The 27,041-nt window shown below is 41.2% G+C and overlaps 1 protein-coding gene across 2 annotated transcripts in view; it reads left to right on the plus strand.

Moving 5' to 3' along the window:
* WDR7 (WD repeat domain 7) overlaps nucleotides 1–26,062 on the plus strand; it is a 114,796-nt gene extending 88,734 nt beyond the window's left edge. The window contains exons 25-27 of one of the 2 annotated variants that reach the window (XM_090132346.1): nucleotides 2,784–2,883; nucleotides 20,500–20,604; nucleotides 23,282–26,060. In XM_090132346.1, the coding sequence (XP_089988472.1) occupies nucleotides 2,784–2,883; nucleotides 20,500–20,604; nucleotides 23,282–23,485 (409 nt within the window). In that variant the 3' untranslated portion in view covers nucleotides 23,486–26,060. Of the gene's footprint in view, nucleotides 1–2,783; nucleotides 2,884–20,499; nucleotides 20,605–23,281 lie in introns of both variants that reach the window. The other variant, XM_090132347.1, reaches the window with a different exon arrangement.
* Nucleotides 26,063–27,041: the final 979 nt, after the last annotated feature.

Consider the following 27,041-nt stretch of genomic DNA (forward strand, 5'->3'; position numbering starts at 1 on the left):
TGTTGAAGTACCAGATTCTTTCCTTTTTTCTTTTTTTTTCTTACTGTTGTACAAAAGTAGCAGTCTACTGCTAGTTGCCGTGAGCATGACTCAGTCCTGATACGTGGTGATGAGGTAAATCCATCACCGTGCAGAGTATTTCCTTGCACATGACTATTATGTGTGTTTTCTTTTTCCATTAGTGGTATTTTTTTAATGGAGGATTGTATTACCTTTTGGCATCCTCAGTACCAACCCATTTCGTATAAAAAAGGAAGTTTTGAAGTGCAGTGCAATATGCATGAGATATTTCTGAATTTCTTTAAAATTTCAAGGGCTAATATTGAAGGCAGCAAAATTCTGTTCAAATTCAGCATTATCCTGATTCAGCAACTGCACAAAGCTGAGTGGTCCCTGATGGACTGTGTTGGGTCAGGTCATGCATTTAGTACAGTTTGCTGACTTCAAACCTTCTGTGTAACGGCATCATCTCACATGGGAGTATAGATTAAATTTACAGCAACTATTTTAGATTGCTTTTTACTAAGGAGCAGACTTGCAGAGAGAACATCAAGGATTAGACAAAGTGAGGTTGTACAACAACATTCTATGCGTTGATTGTTTGTGGAAACTTAAGAGAGCAGAACTGAAGGAATTCAAGGCCATTGGTGAGAGGTACCTTCCCTTCTGCTTGGTGGTTTCTCAATTGATCTTTCATCACTTTTTGTTTGCTAACTAATGAGTAAGTACTTTGGACAAAGATTTTGAGCGTTTGAGGTCTGACAGTAGAAAAGCTTGGCTTTTCTCTCCTTGACCATCTGTCCTATTCCCAAAGAAAGTTTTCATTTGGGAAGCGCAGGGAGAAAGACGCATGTGAGTTGCAGCTCACCCTTTAGTTTGGGGGCTGAGCTGGTACCAACAGTAGCAGCACTGTTTCTTTGGGTCTTCCAGCAGTTAAATTAAGCTGTCTCTTGGCTGACTGAAGTTTCCTTGCTGAGCAGTAATGGAGCAGCACTCAGAGCGAGGTTTCCATTAAGATGCCAATGGTGGATATAGATGCATCAGCTAGGCTTGCAAAAATGAATCTGTAGCATAGCCGAAATATATGCTGGCATATCATTCTCTATTCAGCCCTGCCATTTAGAGGTTTAAAAAGGGGAGGCAGAGGATTAAAATATTTAAATCTGTGGATGCTGCAACAATACTAAGCCAAAAGATAAAGGGTAAAGCGAAAGGGCTGACAACTAAATGTCAGCTGAAGGAGTAATGTTTTTTATAAAATTAAGCTCAAAAATGTCTGTTTCCTCGAAGCGTTTTCCTGCAAACAGTCTGTTGTTATGTAGACTGATGGATTCTTCTCAAAGAGAAATACTGACTCAGCTCTCTGTCTAAATGGGCATTTAAATGCAGTAAGAGGAGAAATGCTGTATGCTTACATATAACAGTATGCAATATTCTCTTTCTGAATCTGTTGGAGAAGGCAAGTGGACTGTGCCCAGTGTTCTAATAGTAGTAATAGGGATTTAAAACTTCTTATGTAGAAACCTTTTGTTGTGTTTTGTTTCACCTGTAATGATACATTGCAAGTTTAAATATAAATCCCGAGTTTGCTGGTTATATAAAAGAGCCTTACAGATAACCAGCCTTTCCCTGGTCAACTGAGGCACCATTTTGTGTTGGTGATTGCAGCTTGATATAAAATAGGGAAAATTGTGAAAGTTGTTATTGCAGCCCCACGTATTATCCACATGTGGTGGATAACATGCCCAGTACCTAATGCTGTGGGTAGGTAGGTAGGTATCCACTGCTGTCGACGCTGTGGATAGCTGCATATCCACAGCATTGGGCACTGGGCACATCCTGGAGCACCTGGGCTTAGTTAGTCTTGCTTTTTGTTCTGCATGAAAACAAATGCTTTTCATTTCCTTACTTTTGTTGGTTTAACACCATGTTTCATGCTGTTTTTCTTCCCAACTGCTAAAATGTGCCATAGAAAAGAGTGTATCAGCTGTGTAAGAAAGTTGTTGCTGTGGCACTTTGGGAATCCTTAAGAACAAGGAGATGGTTCATTGCAAGATTTCCTGTTCAAGCCATAAATGTGGTCAGCAGTATATTATGATAGAACAATTCTAGCGGGCTCTGGTAGAGTTTGCTATAATAAAATTTAACTGTAAAATAGAAGTTTAAAAGGACATGCAGTTGACAGTTTTCACAGGTCTGCTTTTCCATTTAGAAGAAAAGTGCAAGTATATTCCCAAGTAGTTCGGGGAGTTCTTTGAATTTTGCAGTTGTTTGTGTTCAAATCAATGGCATACACTCCTTCTGAATTTAAGAACTACCACATGCTCCTCAACTCCTTCTCACCTGAACAGTGTTACAGGGTTACAGCTAGTTTGATAAATTGTCCTTTTTTTGCTTTTAAGTCACTCAGTATGTTAGAATTGTCTTCTTCGACCACTGGCATCCAGGTTATGGTGGTGCTGAACTGTGAACAACACAAGCACATGGATGTTCAGGGAACTGGTGATTATTACATAGATTTTTCCCAAACTCAACAGAGTTGTTTAACCACATTGTAACAAAACCAAAAATGAATAAATGTGTTATATCTCTGCAGTGATGTATCAAGCATCAGTTAGCTCTGTTTGCTAAATGCCAACAACGAAAACTGGCAGCTGATGAATTTCTCAGTAAAATCTCTGTTCCCATGTTAACATTAGTTACCCAGTGGCATTGCAAATTAATTTTAACGTCATGCAGGCAGGTCAGTTCTCACCTGTTACTTGTTATAATGTTCAATTCAGGTTCTACATGGTCAGCTATTACGAGAGAAGTCACAGAATAGCAGTTGGAGCTCGCCATGGTTCAGTGGCCCTCTACGATATCCGGACTGGGAAATGTCAGGTAAATAAATCATTGTGACTTCCTCCCCATAAAGTGTGGAAGTTATTGAAAGGAAAGAGCAGTGAGCTCTACATCTGTTGACATGCTGGGCTGCTGGAACATTATGGATAATGCTGAGGGGATCAATAGTTTAATGAAGGACTCAAGGTGTATAGGGCCCTACTGTCTTCATTCACTGGAACTGAATGGGTGCCACAGATGGGTTAATAATGAAAGCCTAAAGTTAGGTGATGGCCGTGCTCTGAAATAATTGAAAAATCTGATTTTAAAAAGTTATATTTTAAAAAGTTATACTTCATAGTTGTATACTTATCTTCTATAGAAATCACAAAGGAAATCTACTGATTGTTTCCCCCTAGAACTCCTCTCTATTAAATGGCATAATGCTTCTGTTTGAGTATTTACTCTTTTCTGATATTAAATAAGATACATAATTTCTTACCCGTGACCCAGAAGAGGATATGCTTGAGGATAACATTGAAATGAGGGCTTGATTTGAATTTGCTTGGAACTAAAAATGTTTAAATAACAAAGCATTTACCATTTTTGAAATGATGAGTGTTCTTTACTATTCCTCATGCTATGTGAGTAGCTGTTATTCCACACCGAACGTCAACAGTAAAGCTGGCATAAAGCACCTGCTTTTTGAATCTGCCTTATTAGTTGGTTTTGTTTGTTAGTGGATTTTTTTGTTTGTTTGTTTTGGCTTGAGGATTTCTGTGATCTAAATATAATGCTTTTGTGTAAAAATGGTTTTTGTTTCTTAACTTGGACTAAAAGCACAAATCCTTAGTCCTTTGAAAGTATTATAAACAAGGTAGAATGGATTTCTTCCTGGTAAATCTACAGTGTCACTTAATACTTCGCTGGCAGAACTGTGTTCTTAGGTACACGTCTGATTCATTTTGTCTTTGGAGATTCTGTCTTTTATTTTGCAAATCTAGTAGCTGACAGAATACTATGTTTTGGTATTTTCTCTTAAGACAGCTGTCTTGTGGAAGCCGAGCTGGCCAAATTTATTTTATAAAAAGCTATGTAATGGAGGCAAAGAGTATCGGTAGGCTGTTCTATTTTGTTTTACATTGTCATTTGAATCATGATTTATTAATTTAACTATAAAATTAGTCCACAAGAACTGCTATTTATTGATCTATGAGATGTACTGAGCATTTTTGCTGCCTTGCAGTCCGGTATCAGCACCTAGCCATCGTTATGCCTTGCTACACAGAGGTCTGTGAATTCCCTTTTTCAAATACACAAGCTTCATTACTTTTTTCCCAGCTATTCAGCAGCCAGCATGACAAAGCATCTGGTTGCTGGACATCCCTCCATTAAGAGGCAGTGACTATGTTTCCTTGCTTTGTGTGTCATTACACTGAAAATTCAGAGCATGAAGTCCAGATAAGCCTGTGAAGTCTTGTCATCTCAAGCTAATGGCTAATTCTTTGTCATTCTGCAGAGAGAAAAAAGAAAGAAAAAAAAAAGGGGGGGGGGGCACAACTATACACTTCTTCCATTCTCTCTGTCTTCAGAGCGCAAGGAGATAGGTGACAAAGCCCATCATTCCTTTTAGTGGAAGTATGTAACCAGTGTTACCATCCTTGCATTTAAACCTTTGTCTAATTCATACTTCATTTACAGAACTGGTTCCAGGTGGTTTATCAGTATATGGAGTAATTCTGAATTTTTTTTTTGTCACAGTGTGAATTCCAGGTGATTCTGTAAAACAATATGCACAGTCTGATTGCTACAGCAGTTTTGCAAAAGACCAGAGGTGCTGACAGGCAGGACAGAAGTGTGCTCATAGCTGCATGCATGTCCACGGCGAGACCTTCCATGAAACCATCCCTCTGACTTGATTTGTGCTGGTTTGGTGGGCATGTTAAAACACCTTCCTTTCTCTTCACTTTTTTCTTCAATTCTTTTACAGTGGTGTGGTCACCACCATCTATCTATTCTGAAGGTGATTGTGCATAGCTGACATTTGCAACCCTTTTATCCAAAGTGCTGTCTCTTCCATGTTAGCTGACGTCCTGCTGTGTTGGGTTCCTGGAACTAGCCCCAGATTTCTGCCAGTAAATTGCCTGAATAATGCACTGCCGTAATTTGATGTGTTGGTGAACGTGCACAATACTTGTTTTCTTGCTTTCTTAGTAAGCTTCTATGGAGAGCAAAGATTGGTAATAAAGGGGTCCTTTGCAGATTTTATTATTATTCAGAAGATCAGAGAAATCTGCTGAGAGACAGATAGATGACTATTAGGAGGCAACGCCATCTATTGGATACAAATTTCTTATTCCAAATCCAATCTTTCGAGTTATTTCTCATAGTTAAAGATTTCAAGCTGCTTAGGACTCATGAAATAAATACAGGATTATGAAGAAAAAGATGTTTCAGAAAGCTCAGCGTTTTTTTTTTTTTTTTCTTGAAGCTCAAAATATTTTAACTGGTTTGCTCAAGCATCAATTAGAGCACTTAGCTGGTTAGCAAAAGTTTGAAGTAGATATGAGAATTTTTTTTGTTTATCCCCATCATAATTGTGTTCATCATTAACTGGAGTGGGAGCTGAGATGGGCACAAGGGAAGTGCAGTGAGCTGTGGGCATTGCAGGGGCACCTCTGTGGGACAGCAAGGTGCAATGCCTGAGGAATGTGGGACTTCTGGACACCCTCTGCTGTGCTTGAAAAGGGATTCCAGAATACCGATGGGTTAAAAATCAAGGGCTGGAAGTCTTTCACGTATTCCCACACCTATGTAATTATGGTTATTTAAGTGTTTATTCCAACACTGACCTTTAGCTTAAATAACCATTTCCTTTCTGTGGTTGTTGCCCTGTGCTTTTACAGCCTTTGTTTTGTATGGTGAAAACAACAGAGGACTTTGAAACTCCCTTACCAGAAGGTGCTCTCTGTTTTATTTCAACATCTTCAGACATATTTTTTTTATTTATTCCAATCATACTCCCCTATTTCCTTTCTTACCTGCACAGAAGTGCAGAACTTTGAATGGCTTTTTACTGGAATATTTTCCAAAACAAAACTACATTTGCTCTTCACCATGAAAGCCAGCCGAAAACACCACCACCACTCCTGCGGGTCCAAGGGAAACGAGTGCTACGAGGAGGGAGCAAGGGAGCACTTGGCAGCAATCAATCCCATCCAGCTTGTGCATATCAAACCACACAAACTCTGCTCGCTCAGCACAAGAGCAGAACCCTTCCTCCCTGCCCGGAGCAGTGCTGCAGGGCTGGCGCAGGTCTGCTCGCCCCACGGTGCTGGAGCCCTCTGCATGAGAGCAGGGCTGCAGCATGCGCTGCTCCCCCGCTGCTGGGGGCTGCCCTGAATAATTCATGAAAATATAATCCAATAACTTACGGCTGTGCATACAGAAATAGTTAACGTGAGGAAAATAAAGCTTAAAAGGTTTTGGTTTTGTATCCATCATGCTAAAAAAAAAAAAAAATCCAAATATTTCAATCTCGATAGCAAGATCGGTGTAGTGTGGCTGTTTGGTATTGCTGAGATTGTCACTTCACCATTTATACTTTATAGAAAATTTTGTGGCAGTTGCCAACAGCAGAACAAACCTACCCTAAGTGAGCACCCAGTTAAATGTGGTTATGTTATTTTTACACGATAGCTGAAATAGGACAGGAATTTTATCATGCCCTGGAAGGAGGAAGGGAGGCTTTTTCGGATGGAATAATTGAAAACAGAAGCATTTCATGAGCTTTTTTCCTTCCAGCATATTTTCACTTTGTTTTCAAGAAAGGTGGTTGTACACAATGACTGAGAAATTACATCTAATGATTAATAGAATGATGGATGTCAAGAATCACCTTTTTTAGCAAATAATAAATCAACATTCACAAATGATAGTTTTTTTCTGGAGAAATTTACAATATTAATATCACTTATTTAACAAGGTGTCAATTATTAATACTGCCAGGAAAACGCTGCCTCAGAGCCAGTCGTATTCAGTATTTTGTGTTTGGTTTGCATCACTGCTATTTCACAGATGCATCTATTAATGCGCAATTTCTAATTTAAAAGACAGATCATTAATTATCGTACTCCAAATTTTAAGCTGCTCTGTGTTAAACTCTTTCAGGTATATGTCTTATTCATTTCAGGGGGTTTGGATTTGAGTTTATTTTTAAGGATGTAATTGGAGTGAAAATTACTGTCAGGTTGTATTCTGTCATTTGGAGCTTTCCAAATTCGTATTTTTTGGTATCTAATTTCTTCTGTAATTTAATATCGAGGTTGGGCTCTGTCCCCTCCTCTTCTACTTACTCGATATTTTCCAAGCCTTGCTGTGTTCTGAGCGCATGGCTTTACAGCAGTACAAGTTTGCATCCACTTGTTTTTAGGGTGCCCTCCGCCGCGTGCTGCAGGGAGCGGCGCCGGGCAGTGTCCTTCCCATGGCTGTATTGATTTGCCCTTCAGCTGTTTGCAGTGCATAGAGAACCCAGGGCCTTGTTGTTGATTATCTACACAATGTCTCGGTGAACATTATTGACCCATTGCCGCTTACTGCCTATGGCTCTTGATTTTTCACACCGTCTCCATGACACTCATAATAAAGCATACTATCTTATTGCTACCCTGCTCTGGAAGCCAACTGCTCTACCCGTAGAACAACAGCTGCCTTTCTGGAGATCATTTTATTTTATGCGAGGCAAAGATTTGCTGCAATTTTCAGGTTCTGTGCTGTTTTGGTGGGGACTTGCATTTGGTAGCTGAGCTCCATCCTGCACAATATTTTCTTGTTTGCAGAAAAAGCGTCTCGTTTGATCTTGCATCCTTTTCTTGCAGATTGGAGAGACACTTTGTGTGGGTCTGCATCAAAACTGCATTGCAACAATCAAAACATTCCATGTAGGCTTAAAAAAATAAAATACTGCTAGAAAAAGTAAGACAGTATTAAAATGTCAGGATCACTTCTAAAATTCTCAGATATTAAATTCCACACTGATTGTGGCAAATATCAAATGATAGAGCTTTTTTGCTATAGCTAGTAAGTCAGCAGCTTTTTTCAAATTCATTGAATTGTTCTTTATAGTAAAATAACTTGTTTGACATTATGGAGGTAAACACTCTGTAATAGTGACATCTGTTACAATAACACTATTTTAATTTAGATTATTACTACCACTGGGGCAGTGGGAAGGCTTTCTTTGTTTTTACATAAAAATATTTACCAGTAGAGGAAATTTACAGTATTTAACTGCACTAGGAATTCTGTTCTGTAGAGTTATTTAAAATACTAGCTAAGCTTTGACTTACATTAAGCAGTTTTTACCAATGAATCTGTTCAGCATTCTCCATCATTGGAGAAGTGGTGATTTTGTGACGAGAATATTTCAAGCCCTTCACAGCCACATTTTCCTGAGGCAAATGGTGGGATGTAAGGGATCTGGAGGAGGACTGGAATTGTTCTCAGTCAATGAGCAGCCTTCTGGGGAATGCACCTGCAGCGCTGGGGGAGGACCCGGCTCCTTTGTAAGAGCAGATATTTTATCTCTTTTTAATAGTGCCTAGTACCACATCCATCAGTATGGCATCAGCAGTCTCTAGAGCTGCATTTAGTGGTTTGCCATGTATTCATCACTGGAGACATCTCTCTCAGGAAAGCCGAGCTGGAGATGGTGGGAGCTGACTGACGGGTGGATGGGGGTGGTGGGAGTGGAGGCCTGGGAGAGTCCCTGCAGCCTCCTGTGTGGGGCAGAACACTCAAATCCAGCACTGCAAGGCAGCAACTGCTTTCAGAAGATCATCAGTCTCGGTCTTAAATCTTCAGTGGTGGAAAACCTACCGAAGTCATCATGATTTGTTTCAATAGCTAACCACTAAGGGTAACCGGATGTGAGCTCCTTGGCTACATCACTGAGGGCTCTTCACTTCTGCTGAAAGTCCCAGTGCACATTTTATTCATGAGGTTTTTTGTTTGGAAAAGGGGGTTGTTTCTGTTGCAGTCTCTTCTTTTGTCTGAAGAGAAAACTCAGTTTTAAGTGAGGTTCTGGAAGTGTGCGTAAGTAACGTGGTGGATATAACCTTGCCTATGTATTCTATTTTTTCCAGAAAGAGTACATTAATTACCATTTTAGTCTTTCAGTGTCTTCATTTGTCTGTTCAGAGATGAGACAGAGATCTTCAAATGAACAAAATGAGGCAGGAGGAAATGGGTGTAGGAAGTGGCCCACAGGTATGCTGAATTGCAGTGCAGGTATTTGGTGTTGTATTAGTTTTCATGGCCTGATAAGTGTGAGAAATTAATGCCTCAGAGATAAAAGAGTGGTTGTTCTACTGATGCCAGGTGGCTGTTTCCAAGGATGAGCTGTGATGCAAAAGGGACAAATTCCTGATGTGTGACCAAGGCCTTTCCACTGATGAACAACTCAAGGATCTCCCTGAGCAGAAGGTCATGGGGATGGGCTTATGCCATGGGACATGTCATGGTGGCTGGGGACCTGGGACCCATCTTTCAAAAACAGCACTGAATGGTAGCACCCAATCTCACAGAATTTGTTGAAGTGCTCTATCCAAATAAGTTCTGCCCCAGAAAATGTGAAATCTACATTCTTCTTAAAACTCATATTGTGCTTGTTTGTATAAATTCTGACAAATTTCCTCTAATTTCTGTTTCTAAAGAAACTGATTGATAGCTAAAAAGAAAAATGTTTGGCTGAAATCAACTCTACATTTTACCTACTTAGGTTGCAGATCAATCGTGCTGTGCTCAAAACTGAAAACCCCAAAAACATACTGCATATAACCTTATTCCATGCCTTTAATTCTATTTTGAACAGAAATTATCTTAAGAAAAGGCCTGAATAACAACCAAAAAAAAAAGTTGCTAAGTGATTAGGGTAATGCATGTGTGGGTTTTTAAAAAAGTTTTTTCCCCTTTTTTTCTGTGTGTTCTCATCCAACTTTTATTCTGGATAATAGGAAGCTGCCTACACTGAAATAGGCAGATATTTGCTGAAAGTGACTCTGTTGTTTCTGTCTGCTTCTGTTTTATTCATTGTTATGCAGAGATGGTCCTTTGTAGGCAGACCTTTTATTTGTACAGCTTTAAGACCCAGTGTGGTTCTTGGTTGCTGGAGCACAAGGGTGTGTTTATAACAATCCATGAAACACATTCGCTGTAGTTCTTTGTCTGCTGACTTGCTTAGTAACAAAAAGATGCTTGATGGTGTGAAGTCGCTCTCCAGTTAAAGCAAGCTATTTCAGCAGGGTTTTTTGAACAGTCAAAGCTTTTGAGTGTATGCAGAGCTCCCCTTAACTGAGTCATAGTTATCAGGTATTGCAAAGGTTAAGCTTTATCAGCTGCACAAAAAAAGGTTGAGGTTTCATCAAAAACTTCCATCCGCACAACCTGTCGACCACAATTTGATGATGATTATTGATTATTTCACAGCCTTTCACTCACTCTGGCACTGCGGCCAGCCTTGATATACAGATAGGGCTTCAGTCCAGCTAAAATAAGACTCCATCTTGATAATGGACTGAGATGAGATACTGTTATTTGATAAAGATAATTGATGTTTCACAGTGAATTGGAAAACAGTTCTTAGTACACCAGTTCTGTGGCTCCTCCATCTGCAAATGTGGCCATTGTTTACAAAACACAGTAGAAGACAGCAGTTAAACCACTCGCCGACACTGCTGGTGCACAAAGCACACCATTTTAGGATGGTTGGCAATTTCTAACCAAAAATAAGACATTTTAACGAAGAAGCACTGTTTGTTATTATGCGGTAATGATGGAGTTTCTGCAATGTATATGTAGCATAGAGCTGGTGAGACACCTTGAAAATCTCATTTCTGCTGCCTGGATGTAGTTGATAATTTGTTTCAGGTGAGCTAATATTCTATAGCCTTTCTTTTTTTATTAGTTATTTGTCACTCTTGAATTAAGCAATATGCAGTGTGAGGAAGCTGTAATTGTCAAATGAAAATAAGGCATAATATATGTATAGATTTCACAATTTCCTGAAGTTTTAGCTCACTAGCTTAAAACAGTGCACAGTTTGGGTCTCCCATGGACGCCTTTGTTGACTGCACATTCTCAGCCTCTGGATTTGAATTGATTAGGGTATCACTCCTTGCAAGTTCCGGTCACCATGTTCTCTTAGCCCTGTTACAACCTTTATAACCTCTAATTAAGCAATAGAAGATGGCAGGGAGTGGGGTTATCATGAGATAATGACACCCCAAGTGTGTTGTGTGGCACGAGGTTCATCTGTGTGTTCATAATCCTCTGGGGGAGTGATTATCTAATGATAAACGTAGCACATTGCAGCTCATTGATGCTGCCGCAGTGTGCTCATGCCACTGTCGTCCTGACTGAGTTACACTTCCCCTTCCAAACATCATTTTTTTCCCATTGATTTTACAAACTTACAATTTTGAGGCTTCCTTAAGTGACTTACATATTGTGCAAAGTCATGACCCTGGAGTCATACCATTTTCTTTTTCTTTTTTTGGATAAACGTTTGTTAAGAATATGAAAAAAAAACGCATAGTAATTTTTGCTGGACTAAGAACACAGTACTGTTTGGATGCAATTAAAAGCAAAGTTTTCATCACCAAGCACTTGAAATTTGCCCTCTCCTTTCTTTCGAGGTGCATTAATACAGAAAAATAATGATACTGTGCAACTTTTTTTTTTTTTTTTTTTTTAATTGAATACTGAATCAGTGTTACCAGACTGTAGAGATATATTTCAAATAACTAGATTTTAGGATACATGATTATTATTGACTTTGGTGTGATGGCAAAATATTAATGTCTGAAAGATGTTTGATAATATTTTGCTTGTCAGATTCTCCAGCATTATTCTATAGCCAAAGCAGACTGAGAGGAGTTATTCACTGATTATACTTGCAATAATTCATAAGAACTCACCTGAGTTTCTGACTTAGAGGATCTTTTTTTTGCATCATACAGGTAAGCAGCAAGCACTGCATCTCATTTTGTGAGCTGTTTGCCCCTAAATGGCTCCCGATATCATTCATGAGATTTCTCAGTAAGTTTCTCCAGTTGCCTGTATGTGGAACCCAGAATCTTGGGGCCGATACAGTTAGCCCTATTTGAAGTTGTTGATGAATTCTTACTGGGCAGCAGATACTGGCCCCAAATCCCCAGTTATTTCATTCATACAAGCTATTTTGTTATTCTTCTTTTGAAAACCTGAATGTTTAGGTATGAAGCAAGGGTCTGGTCCTAACCCAATTACTAATCAAAACTTTACTGAAAAAGGTGAGAATTAAGTCTGCTACCTGTTGTTACATCTTCTAGGCACCTTAATAGTGTAAAAGTTCTCTTTCAGAAAATACACTTTTTTCTCATCCCATGGGATTCAAGCCAGATGAGTCCTCATGAGCAATGAGTAGCATGTTCTTGGATTTCTTAGGCAAGTCTTTCTACTGGCAGAACTAGGCATTAGGTGAATGGAAGGCAAAGGGAAGAAGGAGTAGGGCTGTGACACAAATGATAGGAAATATGGCAAAAAAGCTCAATAACATAAGAAAGTGAATGATAGTAGTGAGGAATGTAGAAAATGCTTTCACAATATCAATACCTTTGTTCCTCTAGCTTAAAATTGGATTCATGCTGTGCATTTGAACATCCCCCCTATCATTCAGTCTTGAGAATTTGTGTGTTGGTGACACATGAACAGTTAAGCATTTAAGTACTGTTTTGTCTGTCCTAGTCTGATGAATTGTATGGGAAAATATCAGCATACCTCCAATGCTGTTTCATGCTTTGGGGGTTCAGCTCATGTTTGGCTGTTCAGTTCTGCCTGGGTATTTTGAGTGACTCTGCATGTGTTACTGTTGGCTGGCTGACTTCTGTGTTGGAAGCACGAGGAATTTCCTCTGAGGACAGAAATTCTTCACCTGCACTAGGTAATAGATAATACAGGGATTCTGAAGACATGACCACCAAAATCTAGTGCCCATGTTGCAGATATTCACTCTTTGTTATGAAGGGATTGTATCTTACATGTAGTGCTGCATGCAAAGCTATTGGGCAAATTTTTGCTATCCATCCATCCGATTGCCTGTTGAGTGGCCTGATTCTGCACCCTGCACAGCTTTCTCTTACACTGGACCAGGCAGAATACTTACAGAATTTAGGATCCAACCTCAAGCCAATAATAATCATTCATGCTTTTCATGAGGTCATTACGACATTATTTATTTACTAAGTTTGCCTGGAGAATTGTTTAGGTCTGTGGGAAATGCAGGCTGTTTTGGGTGTATGGCTGCTAGTGCTGTCAGAAGGATTGAGATGATGGTAGTTTTTTTTGCTTACGTTTGTACTTCTGATTCCTCATCCATGTTGTCTCCAAAGTGGAAGAGGCTTTTCACTGTGAGCCCTTCTTCGTGCTGTTGGGAAGCGTGGAAGCAGAGAGGGACCTCAGCTCCAGCCTGCTTGTTGCTGTAATGGGGGCTGTATATTTCAACATGTGGTTTCTCAAAACTTGGCCTCCTGTAAGGAAGCCTGCTGAAGGCAGTGCCATTGCTTGCTGATAGCTGAGACTTTTCTAAGCACTGAGTAGAATCAGTGTTATTGGTCTGAGTGCTCTGTTTGGCTCTCTCCAATATTAAAATCAGGGCTTTGACAGTCAAAGCAGAAATTGGATTGTGTCTAATATTATATTTCTGCACCTAGAAGCATTTTCAAATTTCTTACCCAGAGTAGAAAATTGTTTAATATTATATTTGGAAGGATTGCCCCATCCCTGGAGGTGTTCAAGGCCAGATTGGATGGGGCCCTGGGCAGCCTGGTCTAGCATTAGGTGGGATGGTTGGTGGCCCTGCGTGTGGCAGGGGGGTTGGAGATTCGTGATCCTTGAGGTCCCTTCCAACCCTGGCAATTCTGTGATTCTGTGAGTAGTTGCTGATATGTAATGGCTTGCTCTAGTTAAGTTAGACTGGGAAATAAAAGACAATGCACTCCAGTACAGAATTTTATAGGTATTAAAGGAAAGATAGCCATCCTGTAATCTGAATGTGTCTGTGCATTTATTGACACTGCTATGCTGACAAGTTCAGAGGAGCCAGGAAAACTTGTTAGCAGGGGCACGTCTTCTCAAATTGCAGATGAAAGATAATTACTCAATATAGCCTTTTAATTTAGGAGGGGCAGGAGCCCTTTTCTCGTTGTGGCAGGAAGGGGAAGGTTGCACTGTGCTGTCCACCAGACAACATAGCACGTGTGCAAACACAGTGAGGGCAGCATGCTGCTGCTCCAGAAATCTATGGTATGCCCTGCCTTCGGTACAGACAGCCGTATAAATGTGCAAGGAGGCAGGGAGTGCTTTTTCTTTGGCTTGGTTTATCATCTGACTTACATAAACAGTAGCAAAGTTCACAAGGCAAAATCCATAGTAATGTAATACGAGGTAGTAATAAGAGCGTTGCTGGCAAGCGGGGCAAAAATTTTAGGGGATGTGGTTCAGCTATGCAAGGACTAAACACACTCAAATTGTCCTTGGTGCAGCCTGTGTTTCAAATGCAAGCCTTGCTGTAGTTCTTCCATTTTCCTTGCAGAAGGAAGGCGATGTGCTGCTGACACGTGTTCCCCATGGGCTGCCATTGCTTTACCCTGAGCTGATCTTTCTAAAGCTGCCCAGTAATGCATTTGAGGGATTCTGTGCATTTTCATTGTAACAGGAAGAGGTCTTAGCCTATCAGCAGCAAATCCCAGCTGTGGGAGGGATGTGGTAACAAAATAACCATCGTTTTCAAGTTTCTCAGATGTCTTTCCAAAGCAGTGTTTAATTATACCCAGGCAGTCAAACTGGTGGCAATTTAGCAGTGTATTTAATGGGAATGGACCGTGCCGATACTCTTCTGCATGGGGAGGTTTACCAAGGTGTGAATTTACAGCACACCAACTCCTCTGCATTAACCCCATTTGGATATTGTTGATCTGCTTCAAGTCTGCCACTGCTCACTGTAGATAAATCTACTTTTTACATGTAATTATATTCATTAAGCTACAAATAACCAATGCAAACTGCCAGTCTTCCCATAGAATGCACTGTTAATGAGGGCTGTAACTCTGCTCTAACTTTCTGGCCCGAGCAGGCAAAATGGCATGGAAAAAATATATATCTATAAAAAAATCTTGTGTGTTTTTCCAGATGTAGTGACACTGAATTACTAATTCCATCATATCCAAGCTACTAGAAATGCTCTGCGTCCCTGCACTGCGTGCTCCAATGATAAAACATTGCAGAGGTCAGCAGTAAGCTGGCACAGGGAGAAAGGTCACTCTATGCGCTTACATACAGCGTTCCAGTCTCTTGTAAACTCATTTCAAGGGCATTGTTCCATTCATGGTCAAATTCAAATTTTTAATAGCTCTTACTTTCAATGGGGACCAACTTTTTATTGAAAATGATGGGTTTTGAAGATCTGAGAATGCAGTCTCTCACTGCTGTCTGCAGTGCTGTGAGCCACATACACTTTTGATGTCTTTACCAGGGTTTCTTATGTTTACAAAAGAGTCTCATCTGGGAACACGATAGTTTTATTGCAGTGCACTGATAAGGTTATATCAACCTCATGTGTTTGCTAGAAAAATAGCGTCTTCTCCTGAAATCTGTTTTAATAACTCTTTTACGTTAGATGTTTCAATTCTTGCTTTTTAGAAAACTAAAAACTGTGTTATAACTGCCTGCTCAGAGCTCGTCTTTCTGCCTAGTGGACAAGTTTCTCCTGCACTAGCAGCCTGGGAGGGCTTCCTAAGGGCCCCAGGTAATCCCCAAATGATCTGGGTTTGCTGGTGATCCATCTGGTGGGCACACTGAAACCCTCACCTCCATCCTGTCTGTGCCCTCCTGAAATGCGATCTGCTTATCACTCTTAGACCACATTGCACGCACTGCTATTATTTATTGTGTTTTAATTGCATCTTTCTAACAGTTTAGACAGCTATTCCCATTAAGGATATGATTTGCATTTTGAGAGTTGGTTAGATGAAGTCCATGTAATAAATGGTAAATCCATGCTGTGATCTTTTGGAAAGCATTCAGTGTCTTTTCTCCCTGTAAAGTGCTCTCTGGCGCTGGAATATCAGCCCAAACTTCCTCGCATCCATTCAGCATCACTCTTGAGGGATTTGTGGTTCAAGATCTGAAACTTCACCGCACTTTGCAGCAACACATCTGCAAACCATGAGCCTGGCATTTGTCCAGCACAAGCTCTTTTCCTGATGCCTATCTGTATTTTGTAATTTTTTACACAAGCAGTTTGTAATTGTGAAGATAAACCCCTAAAGTAGGGATTTAAAATAATTACATTTATTTTTTCATCTCACATAATAGAAATAACCTGGAGAAAATAGTTCCTTCTCCCATTTTCATTAGTATCCTGACGGTACTCAGAATTCTTATTTCAGATTGTTTTCCTAGCAGTTGCAGCATATAGCCCAACCTACGAACTGTTGGAATGTCTTTTAAAAGAGTAATTATCATGGAGATAGGAATTTCAGTAGCAAAACGGAATAGTCTGACACATGGGTATGTTCTGAGATGATACTGCGTCATCATGAACCTCTTTTTGAACTATGCTGGCATTTGTCTCACCGATGAAAAACAAGCTGCTTCTGTTATGGACTATCTGGTTTATGGGTGTGGGGAAATGAGTGGCCATCTAGGTTTTGATGGTGCCACATGAAGCCCTGAAACTGATGAGAACATTCCTAAAACCAGAGCACCCATCCAATGTTTGCAGACATCGCTGGGGAAGGAGAGCCACGCGCATGGTTTCCTTGCAGCCATCACCCCAGGGGCATGGGGCAGTTCTGGGCTGTCTGCAGGACCCCACGGAACTGCTGAGGTCCGTGGCTGTGCATTTTGGAAAGATTTTTAAAACACCCCTTAACACTTGGATGGGTGCAGCTGTCATCTAATTTCTTCTGGATTAAGTTCGGTCAAGAAAGAAGCTGCCTCATTTTCTGGTTGTCATTTGCCCAGGAAGTAAAAGCAAATTGTAATGAGGGAATCACAGCAGGAGAACCTCCTAACAAATGAGAGCACATATTGACTGAAAGCCAGCATGCCATTCCAGTGATAAATGTATTTTTATACACTGCTGCTCAAGGTCACTTTCTGCTCTCATTGTGCACTGCCTGTCACATCATGCAAGTCACATTTTAATACTGAGTAATAGTAATGGTTGATGCAAAATTATATTACTGTGAGATTAAAAATTAAGTTATATATTTTATTAAGTTAAAAATTTTAATATATGTGCTTTGACTTTATCTTGATATTATTGAGAATCCATTTGAAGGACAGAAAGAAAATTAATTTAAAGATGTAAATATACTTTTTCTTGGTGTAGTCTTGAAAGTTTTACTGCAATTGTTAGTACTTTTTGAAGGAGCATTGAAATTTAATGATTAAAAGTATTGAAGCTATTTTAAGTAAATGCTGTAACATCTTACTGGGTGAAGCTGTGTAGTTTTGCATACTGAGGTTTTATAAAATGTCCTGAATGTGCTCACACAGCCCATAGTCCTGGGAGGTCTCATGTGGCTGGCCTTCAAAGGACAATGCAACAAATGGATAGAAAGCTTTTATCAGACACATTGCTCAAACTGAGATTAGACCAAAGCTGAGTGTTCAGGAAATCATGTGTTTAGTGTGGACTGTGTGCAACATGTCCCTTCTGTATCTGTATTGTGATTACATGTTGTAAAATAAAGAAGAGAGAGGGGGGATCATTGTAATGTGGCAAAAAAAGGTCGTTAAGTGGGGCAAGGCAGACTGTGGCTCTGATGGGGAAAGGCTGTGGGCTGGTGTGGGCTGCACTGGGAGGTTCTCTTGTTCAAATGCAGAGGTTAATTGAGTTCTGAGACACTGTTCGAGATTAATATGGAACTTAGAGGCTCTGTGGTTATTCAGAACGCATCACAGAATTATGGAATCATTAAGGAAAAGAATTCTAGGATCCCTAAGACCAGCCCCAATCCATCCCCACTTGTGTCCCAAAACGCCAAACCTGCACAGTTCTTGAACCCCTCCAGGGGTGGTAAGGGTGGGAAGAAAGTAGAGGGAGAGTTAACCCTTTTCATTTCATTTGTTTTTTTAATAGCACCTTCAACACCTTTCTTTTTCTACCTTCTTTTGGTTGTTGACTGTCTTCCCTCAGTCTTTGCGTTTAGCACAGTGAATTTTGTAGTTGCAATTTATTTGTGCTCTTTTTATTGTGTTGTATTTAGGCCATCTTTCTGGAGCACCTTCAGGAGCTGACTGTGGCAGAGCACCTCAGAGTCATCTCCTTAATTTCCAAATAACCACCATTCCTTGTGCAGGGACTGTATCCCGTGCAAAAATTGGAGCTGATACTTTCATGCTGTTCCAGGTGAAAGCAGTCAGAGCTTTTAATGACAGCTCTAAGCTGGGACAAACCCAGTGCTTTCTGCTTTTCACATGGTACCTGCTAGAAGTGTGGTACTTCTGGGGGTGCATCAGGCATGCTGCATCCTCAGTGAGTGATTGTTTTTGTTTCATTTTAGTTAAGGTACCCCTAGGGACTGGGGAGATAAATATCTAATAATAAATGTAGTAAAATATTGCTATGTCTCTATAGCAGTATATATGTTACTTTATCAATTTAAAGTATGCATTCCAGTATTTATTAAAATAAAATTGCCGCAGTGATACAGTGCTTATTTTTTATGTCACCTCTAACAGAATAATGCAGTTCAGTGGAGGGTTTGCCAAATATTGGACTCAGAATTAGGTTGTCATAGCCTCAGTATATCATGTGTACAGGACAGCAGCGGTGACAGGTGCAGAAGTCAAATAGTCTCCCAGGAGCGTGCTCCCATTAAAAAACAATTGCTTGGGCAGAGGGAAGCTCCAAGCAGCTGCACTTTGTCCCACCCTGTCTGCCGTGCAAGATTCAGACTATTGCCAAACCAATACTGCACAGATTTTATTTAAATAGAAAATAATTTTTATTATGCACTATTACACTTCAGAGCACTAAAAAAAAATAATGCAAAGAGGCAATGTGTTGCCATGTGTTCCTGCTGAAGCGCAGCCATCACAGCCATTAATGCAGCATTCAGCACGGTGCCAGCCAGGGGCAGTCTGAGCTCCAAATGCATGGGTGCAAGCAAAATATTTTGAATGAGTAGCAATAATTTCGTTTTGTTATTCACTTTGCCTAGGAAGCACAAGATGTGCATTGCAAAGTACACATTTAGGTAGTGCACTAAAAAATAAATCTTGGCTTGAAAGGATTAGCATCAATTAGAGGAGCACTTGCTTTAAATAACAAAGCACATTAATTCCCTTAAGGATTGTACTTATTGGAACACATTTTCAGTAGTTAAGAAGAGCAACAAGTGTGCAAGTACTATTGATTTTCCACCTTTGTATTACCAAAACATTTTTTATTGACAAGTATTACTTGCTTGTTAAGTGCTGCAGTTTGATGGGTCTAAACATTGGATCATCTAATTAATTCCCCTTTCAGATCTTCATCCTAAGCTGTAGTGATTACCTTGAAGAGGTAGGTTTGGGGTTCTGTTAGACTTTACTCAACTTACATGATGCACGATAAATATATTAATGGATTGTTAATATAAGCCTTACTTTGGGTGCAGTGTGCCGTCTCAGTGGCTTCGCATCTTTTAGTGTCCTGGAGCTGGCTGCAGGAGCACTTTTGTTTTCATGTGCTTTTATTTTCACAGCCTAGTTTTGGTCGATGAATGTTACAAAGTCTTTTTTCACACACTGCAAGTCCTGCCAATTTAAAATTGGCACGGAGCCTCTTAATGCAGAGAGAGCAGCTACTGTGTATTCTTCAAAGAAATACTCTGTGAGCTTGTTACTAATGTCTTCGTTATGGTAATCCAATAAAAGATGGTATTTTAAGGAAATTGCCCTCCTATCTCCTGCAGGAACCAAACTCTGAAGTTCCTCTAGCTCTGCAGAGGTGTTTGCCAATAAACCTTAGATAGATTTTGTGTGCTTTCCCAATTTGTGTCATACTTTTGATTTGAGACTTAAGATACAATGCTGAAATAGGAGGAAGAGACTTCTGCACATAGCACTTGCTGTTTTCTGACTGTAGGAGTTTGATGAACTCTTCCAGAAACTTTTTCCAGAAGTCCAGATGTTGCCCCCATCCCTGGAGGTGTTCAAGGCCAGATTGGATGGGGCCCTGGGCAGTCTGGTCTAGCATTAGGTGGGATGGTTGGTGGCCCTGCGTGTGGCAGGGGGGTTGGAGATTCATGATCCTTGAGGTTCCTTCCAACCCTGGCAATTCTGTCACATTGGTGTTTGCTTACAAATCTGTTTCAGCGCTGCTGTGGGGCCGAGTAAGGAATGCTCTGTTACTGCTCTTAGAACTCAGAATCATTAAGGTTGGAAAAGGCCGTAAAGATCATAGACTCATTAGAATTGGAAGTCACCCTTAAATGCCATCTGGTTCAACTCCCCTGCAACAAACAGGGGCATCTATGGCTAGATCAGGTTGCTCAGGGCCTCGTCCAGCCTAGTCATCAGGTCCAGCTGCCCACCCATCACCACCATGCCCCCTAAACTGTGTCCCTAAATGTTCTCTCTTGGCAGACAATCCATGGGCACAAGGGGCCGATCACAGCAGTGGCCTTTGCTCCTGACGGCCGGTACCTCGCCACCTACTCCAACTCAGACAGCCACCTCTCCTTCTGGCAGGTAAGTGCCTTGCTGCAAGCCTGTGTCCCCTGGAGGGTCAATGCAATCTGCCCACCTTTGGTTTTGTTCTGCATCATATTTTTTCTATTCTTATAAAGTACGGGTCTTTTACTATTTATACTTAGACATGCCTTGCAGTTATCTCCCTGTGAGGGATGAGGGCTTATGTGCATACAAATCAGTTTGTAAGTTCAGAGCAGTCAGACAACACACTGCCCTGTTTGCTGTTTGAATCTGATCCTGTTGTAACACTTAAGTTTTACACACCTAAAACATCTACCTGATTTAGGTTTAGGTTTAGGGCCTTGCAGGAGACCTCCAGCCAGTTCTGCCAGAACTGCTGCTCCTGCTCTCACACTGTCCCATCTCCTAGTAGGAATTTTTCTTCTCTGACTTCTGGAAATGAAGGAGGTCTTCATTTGGAGTGACATTTTTCCATTTCTTGGATTCAGCACAATGCAGAACTACTCAAGATGAACACTGGTCCCGTTACTGCTGTGCCAAGTCCTGCTCAGTGGACACAGCTGCTCTACCTTGAGCACATCTCCCTTGGCTGCCCCTCACACTGTGGAGCCTGGAATTTCCATAACGATGCAGGGAACAGAAAGGCTGAGAGAAAAACAATACAAAGGTCTGAAATGAGAGAAACTGAGGATCAGGTCAACATTCTATGCAGTACCTGGGGGTTTATTTTTTTAGTGTAGGAGCAGTCTTTGTGATCTTATCTGTAGAAATACTATTTTGTCAACAGTGGATAGGTGTATAGTAGCTTGGTGGGACAGATGAGCACACAAGAGGCTTCACTGGTGCTTACATTCCCTCACCAGGAATTTTTTCTTCCTTTAAAGGACTTTAGACTTAAAAACTGACCCGATCAAGCAATTTGTGCAGACTATCCAAATAATTTAGCTTTGCAGTAATCAGACTATATAATAGAACTCAGTACACCTGTAATTATTAGTTAGTTTTTAACATATTCCCCTAGTTGTCTGATGCCTTTCATTATTTTTACAGGTGCCATAATAATTATTAAATTATTATCCATCACTGTATTGTGTATTTTCTGTAACAGTAAATGGGAACAGCAAGAATCTTCATCCATCAGTTACACTTACTCGATTTAAGTACTCAGGGAAAGTCTAGAAAGCAATCAGAGCAGGTCATGTAAAACTGGCAGGAAAAAAAATTCAGGCACGTGTTTTAAATTGTGAGCTGCCACATCCTTCCAGGTGTATAAATGTTCACGTTGAAGTGGCTTTTACATAAAGAGTTAAATATACCTACACATTTAGTTTTAAAATGTGACCTCGTGCACTAGTGATTTTTTTTCCCTTCTGTATTCCATTTGGCACTATTATTAATGCAGGAAAATCAGTAACATTAGTCATCTTAAAAGGGTTATTACTCAAGATGATTTAAATTGTGAAAATGTCAGTGGTGCGTGCATGCTCCCTGCTAGAGATGCCATGATTTACACTCTCTGACACCATTCTGCTGCTGAGAAGAGCCAGGAAAAAGTAATGGCTTGTACTTTGTCCTGATCAGAATTCAGAGCGTGGGATCAGCAGCAGCACGACTGCCGTGTCCCAGGATTTGCCAGGGCTCCACATGGCACGCTCAGGAATACGGCACAGTGGCCGTCTGCCTGCTCATGGGCTCCAAAGGAGCGCCGTGCCTGAGGGTTTTCCAAGTAAAGGAGTGCTCGTAAGGCATAGGGTTAAGCAGCTCGTTTTTAAACCATGGAGCTAGGCAGCACATATCAGCAGTAACAGGTCTGCTTTCTGGAGAGTGGAATTCAGCAGATTTCTCCTGAGTGCTTTATTTATCTAGCAGAAAATAATAAAAATTTGCTTTTTTTCTGCAACTATTGCAGAACTATTGCAACTATTACGATGATTCTTCCTAATCTTGCATGACTTCACATTTGGTGTTCTAATTATTTTGACAAAAATATTCTAGCATAGATATAATCTTAATAACTTTTCATGTTTCTCTTTAAAATTTGAATAGAAACCTTTGATTATAAAGACCTACAAATGAAGTGTGAGATTTTTCGAAGTAGTAAATAAACTGTACAATTTTCCCAGCTAATTTATTGATTTAAATCTCACAGTTCAACTTGAGAAAGGCACAGGCAAGGAGAACAATAATTAAAAAAAAGATATGGGGCAAGCAGTGAGCTCTGAGCAGGCTGCTCTGGTGGTTGGCAATCCTGCACATAGCAGGGGGGGTTGAAACCAGGTGATCGTTGTGGTCCTTTTCAACCCAGGCCATTCTGTGATTCTTTGAAGTGGTTCTTGATTGCTGAATGTAACTGAGTTCTGTGCGTAGGAGGGAAACTTCAAGTTTTTGACTGTCATTTACATTCCATTTAGTCATGCAAACCAGTTTCCTTTCTCTCGTGTTGGAAGGATAAGCAGGTGCACAGCTTTGGCAGTGTTGCTCACAGTGCCTGCTGGTAGCACCGTGAGCTCCCCACAGAGAGCAGCGCCATGCACCTGCTGGCTTTATTCAGCCTTTCCTTTTGCAAAGCTGCGTGCTGTGCGTTAACACCACGATGCTCAGAACCTGGGCACTGACAGCACTGCATCGCCCCATCCGGGTGGGTCTGGCAAAATGTCACTTGGGCCTGATCTGGGTGGGCTGGGAGGCCCCTCACCAGCAGCTGTCTCTGCAGATGAACACGTCACTGCTGGGCAGCATCGGCATGCTCAACTCAGCACCCCAGCTGCGTTGCATCAAGACCTACCAGGTGCCCCCCGTCCAGCCCGCGTCCCCTGGCTCGCACAACGCCCTGCGCCTGGCCCGCCTCATCTGGACCTCCAACCGCAACGTCATCCTCATGGCCCATGATGGCAAGGAGCACCGCTTCGTGGTCTAGGGGAAGCTGCCTGAGCTGAAATGCGTTTGTCAGAACTCCGTGTAACTCTCCCTTCTTTGTTGCTGTCCTCTGGTCACAAGGCAGGACCAGCCAGGTCATAGCTCTGCTTGCTTTGCCAGGTCACAACCCTGCCCGGTTTTCCAGGCTGTAGTTTTGCCTGATTTGCCAGATCATGGCTCTGCCTGGTTGGCCAGGCCGTGGTTGTGCCTGGTTGGCCAGGCCGTGGCTCTGCCTGCCTTGCCAGGTCACAGCTCTGCCTGGTTTGCCAGATCATGGCTCTATCTGGCTTGCCAGGTCACAGCTCTGCCCATTTTGCCGGGCTGCGGCTCTGCCCGCTTTGCCAGACCATGGCACCAGCTGGGTTCTCTTTGCAGCAGGGTGGGGGATGCTGTGGTTTTTGGGAGGCCCAGTCCCACCCTGACTGTGTGCCGTGGCCTGGCCGCTGGCTGCTGGCCCCATGCTGGTGGCCTGGTTCCACGTGCTCACAGAGCCTCTGTGGTTTACCAAAGGCCCTGTTTACATGTATTCCTTCTAGTGACCACTGAATGATCACTAGGCGGTGTGTCTTAGAGGGTTCTTAATAAGGGCCTAATTAATTGGGGATAATTAGTAGCTGAGTGTGCAGGAGTTGAATGGCCTCTGTTCTGAATGTAAGGGGCACATTTCCTCAGAAAAAGACAGTTCTTGAGGAATTGAAGTGCTGCTCTGCTCAGCCATTGCTTGCTGTAGTCTGGAATAAAGGATAACAATTCACATGTAAATAAAGAAAATATCTCTAAGATTGATTAGCAGACTTGAACAGAGGAGTATTTATATATAAAGGTGTTTTTTTGCTACCAATGAAGGTATTTATTTTGAAGAAAATAAAAAGCTTTTTCTTCCCAAAGCTGCTCCCATTTGTGCTGGATCCCACGTGGAAGCTGGGCTGTGGTCTGGTGGCTGCAGGGCCACTGTCCTTCACCAGAGGAACGTGGGGTCACAGCAAGCCCTGGGAGGCAGCACAAATGGTGTCAGTGATTAACAATTCTGGCAAGAAAAACTATGAAAGATAATAAGTTATTTGAACAGATATACTGAGACCATTTCTTCAGTAGGAATATTCCTGTGTAATGTTAGCTGTGACTGTGTTTCCTTCTTACATATCTAATTCTGTGAAATATTTAATCATGTGAAAGTATGCTGGTTTATGCTCACAATAAAGCAAAAACAAATCTATGAAATACTATTTTATTTAAAAATATTGATGTATATGTTTGTATAGCTTTCTCTTTGCCATTTTTGTCTGAAAAGCTCGCAGAAATAAGGAGGCTGTCTTTACGTGGTAAAGTAAAAAAGGTACTTATAAAATCCTCCCTTCCCCAAAAAGGAATAAATTAATTTATAAAACGGCTTCTAAATTTAAACAGCATTGATTTCTTTTTAATTTTTTTTGTTGAAGTTGGTCTGTGTAGTACATTGTAGATGAAGGTGAGATTTACAGCCCAGGAAGATTCATATCTGTTTGCTGTTTGAAAATTAAGAAATACCAATAAAAAAGAGCAAGAAATTAAGACCATTAGGAATGTTTAACACAAACTGCCGTAAAATTTAATCCTTTTATCTGGCAGGAATGTAGTGTATAGTAGAGAACACTGTTATAGAATATCAGGGTCTTTTTTCAAAGTGAACTAACACAACATGCATGTACATTGTGTTCGTAAAGAAGTGTATGTAACTCTGAAGGTTAAAGATAGGAAGAAGAACGAACAGAGACCTTCCATCTGTAATCTGAAACACTGCAGCATTAGGTTTGGATGCACAAGGAGAGTCAGGATGCACTGTAAGCATTCCCCCGTAGGCGTCCTGGGATCCCATCAGTTACATTAGAGTAGGTTCCAAGATGTGTATGTGTTTACTTTCAGAAACGAAACACAACCCCCATGGGAACGGTGGACCATAGCCCTCCAATGATTTCCTTTTGTGGTATAGTGAGCAAACATCTTGAATTATATATGCGTTAAAATGTTTGATTTAAGCTAGAAGTGTAATGGATTTTCTTAAATGCAGAAGAGAGGTCGTTCCTTTCCTCCCAGTGCTGCGGGTCAGCTCCAGCCCCACTGGGGTCCAGGATCCATCAGTGGGGCTGGACACAGCCCCCACTGTTGTGACTTCGTTTGCCCCAGTCCTCAACTTCACAGCCTCGGTCTCTCAGCACTGCAGTAAAATTTGTATTGTCATTCCAGTGTAAGCTTTTAGTGCTTTATTGATTTGTTAGTACTGTATTTGGACTTGTCCTTGTAAATGTGGAGACGTATGTGGCTTCATTGGCAGTTTACAAGCAAAAGATGACATGATGAGACACCTGTATGAAAGTGTTGTAATGATGGAAGTCACCATGTATGGTAAATGATTGAAGTGTCTGCCTCTCAAGCAACTTCAGGAGTCCACTCCTAGTCTGCTGTATGTATACTGCATACCCTGGTGTAAATATGCTTGTGAAATAAATCTGAACTGTATCGAAGACCATTGCTGTTATGGCATCAGCCAGGTGGCATGCAAATAATTCCCTGCCTCTGATTTATGAATCATAAGTTTTTTCACCAAGTTTTTTTTTTTTTTTCATTTGAAAGGCAGCTTAAGTGATGTCCCATCTGTTGTGCTGGGAGGACCTGCAGCCTCAGTACAGAGGGAGGAAGGTGTTGGAATGAAGTTCTTGTAACTCCCCAGCAGTGTGGCTAAAGCACACAAAAGAATTGCAGTCTTCCAGAAATTCACCAGCACCAGTGTTTGCAAGGTGATGCTTTCCTTGTCAGCTGGTTCAGATTCCTCTGAAGAGGGTAACTGATGCAAATAGCAATTTCCAAAAAAATTTCCTAGCGTGGAATGCAGGGTCCTAAGAATATTTAAGGTGCACTTGCAATACAGATTATTTTTTAAAATTGCAATTGCTTTCTGCTTGCTGAAGAATTCTAAGCAACCTGGGGCTGCTGGAGGTGTGCTGCAGTGTGCTAGGACACCAGGGATGGTCTGCCCGGGGTCAGACGTTACCAAATAATCCTTCTAAACAAAGCAAACAGCAAGGAAAAAAAAAAAAAAAAAAAGCAGCAACACAAAGGAATTCGGTGAATCCTCGGTTTTCACAGTACATGAAGGTGTTAAAGTGCTGGTGGCCCCAGGATTTCCTTTTAGGTGAATGGCACCCAGTGTGGGGGGCACGGTGCTGGCGGGGGGCAGAACTGGGCAGAGCTGGGTGAACTTTCACCTTTCCCCTCGCCGCTGACAGCGCAGCTGAGTGGTGAAAAATCAATACCTGGGAGCCAGGAGGGAAATATTTCCAACCTCTAACTAGAGAATGTATTTTGACAAGGCCAAGATAATCCAGGCTACACAGGAGAAAGAGAAAAGAAGACTCATTTTTAAAGCTTGACACTTCAAGGTGTTTTTGTGCAATGCTTTAGAGAGCATCGATACGTACAAATACCAAAGGTCAAAAAGAAAAGCCAGAAGAATTTCAAAAATTAGATGTGCTGGGTTTTGCTCTTTACTTTGCAAAACATAAACTGTGATTTGTGCATAG

Source organism: Phasianus colchicus, chromosome Z, assembly GCF_987193195.1.
Source record: "Phasianus colchicus chromosome Z, bPhaCol1.hap1.1, whole genome shotgun sequence".
NCBI lineage: Eukaryota > Metazoa > Chordata > Aves > Galliformes > Phasianidae > Phasianus > Phasianus colchicus.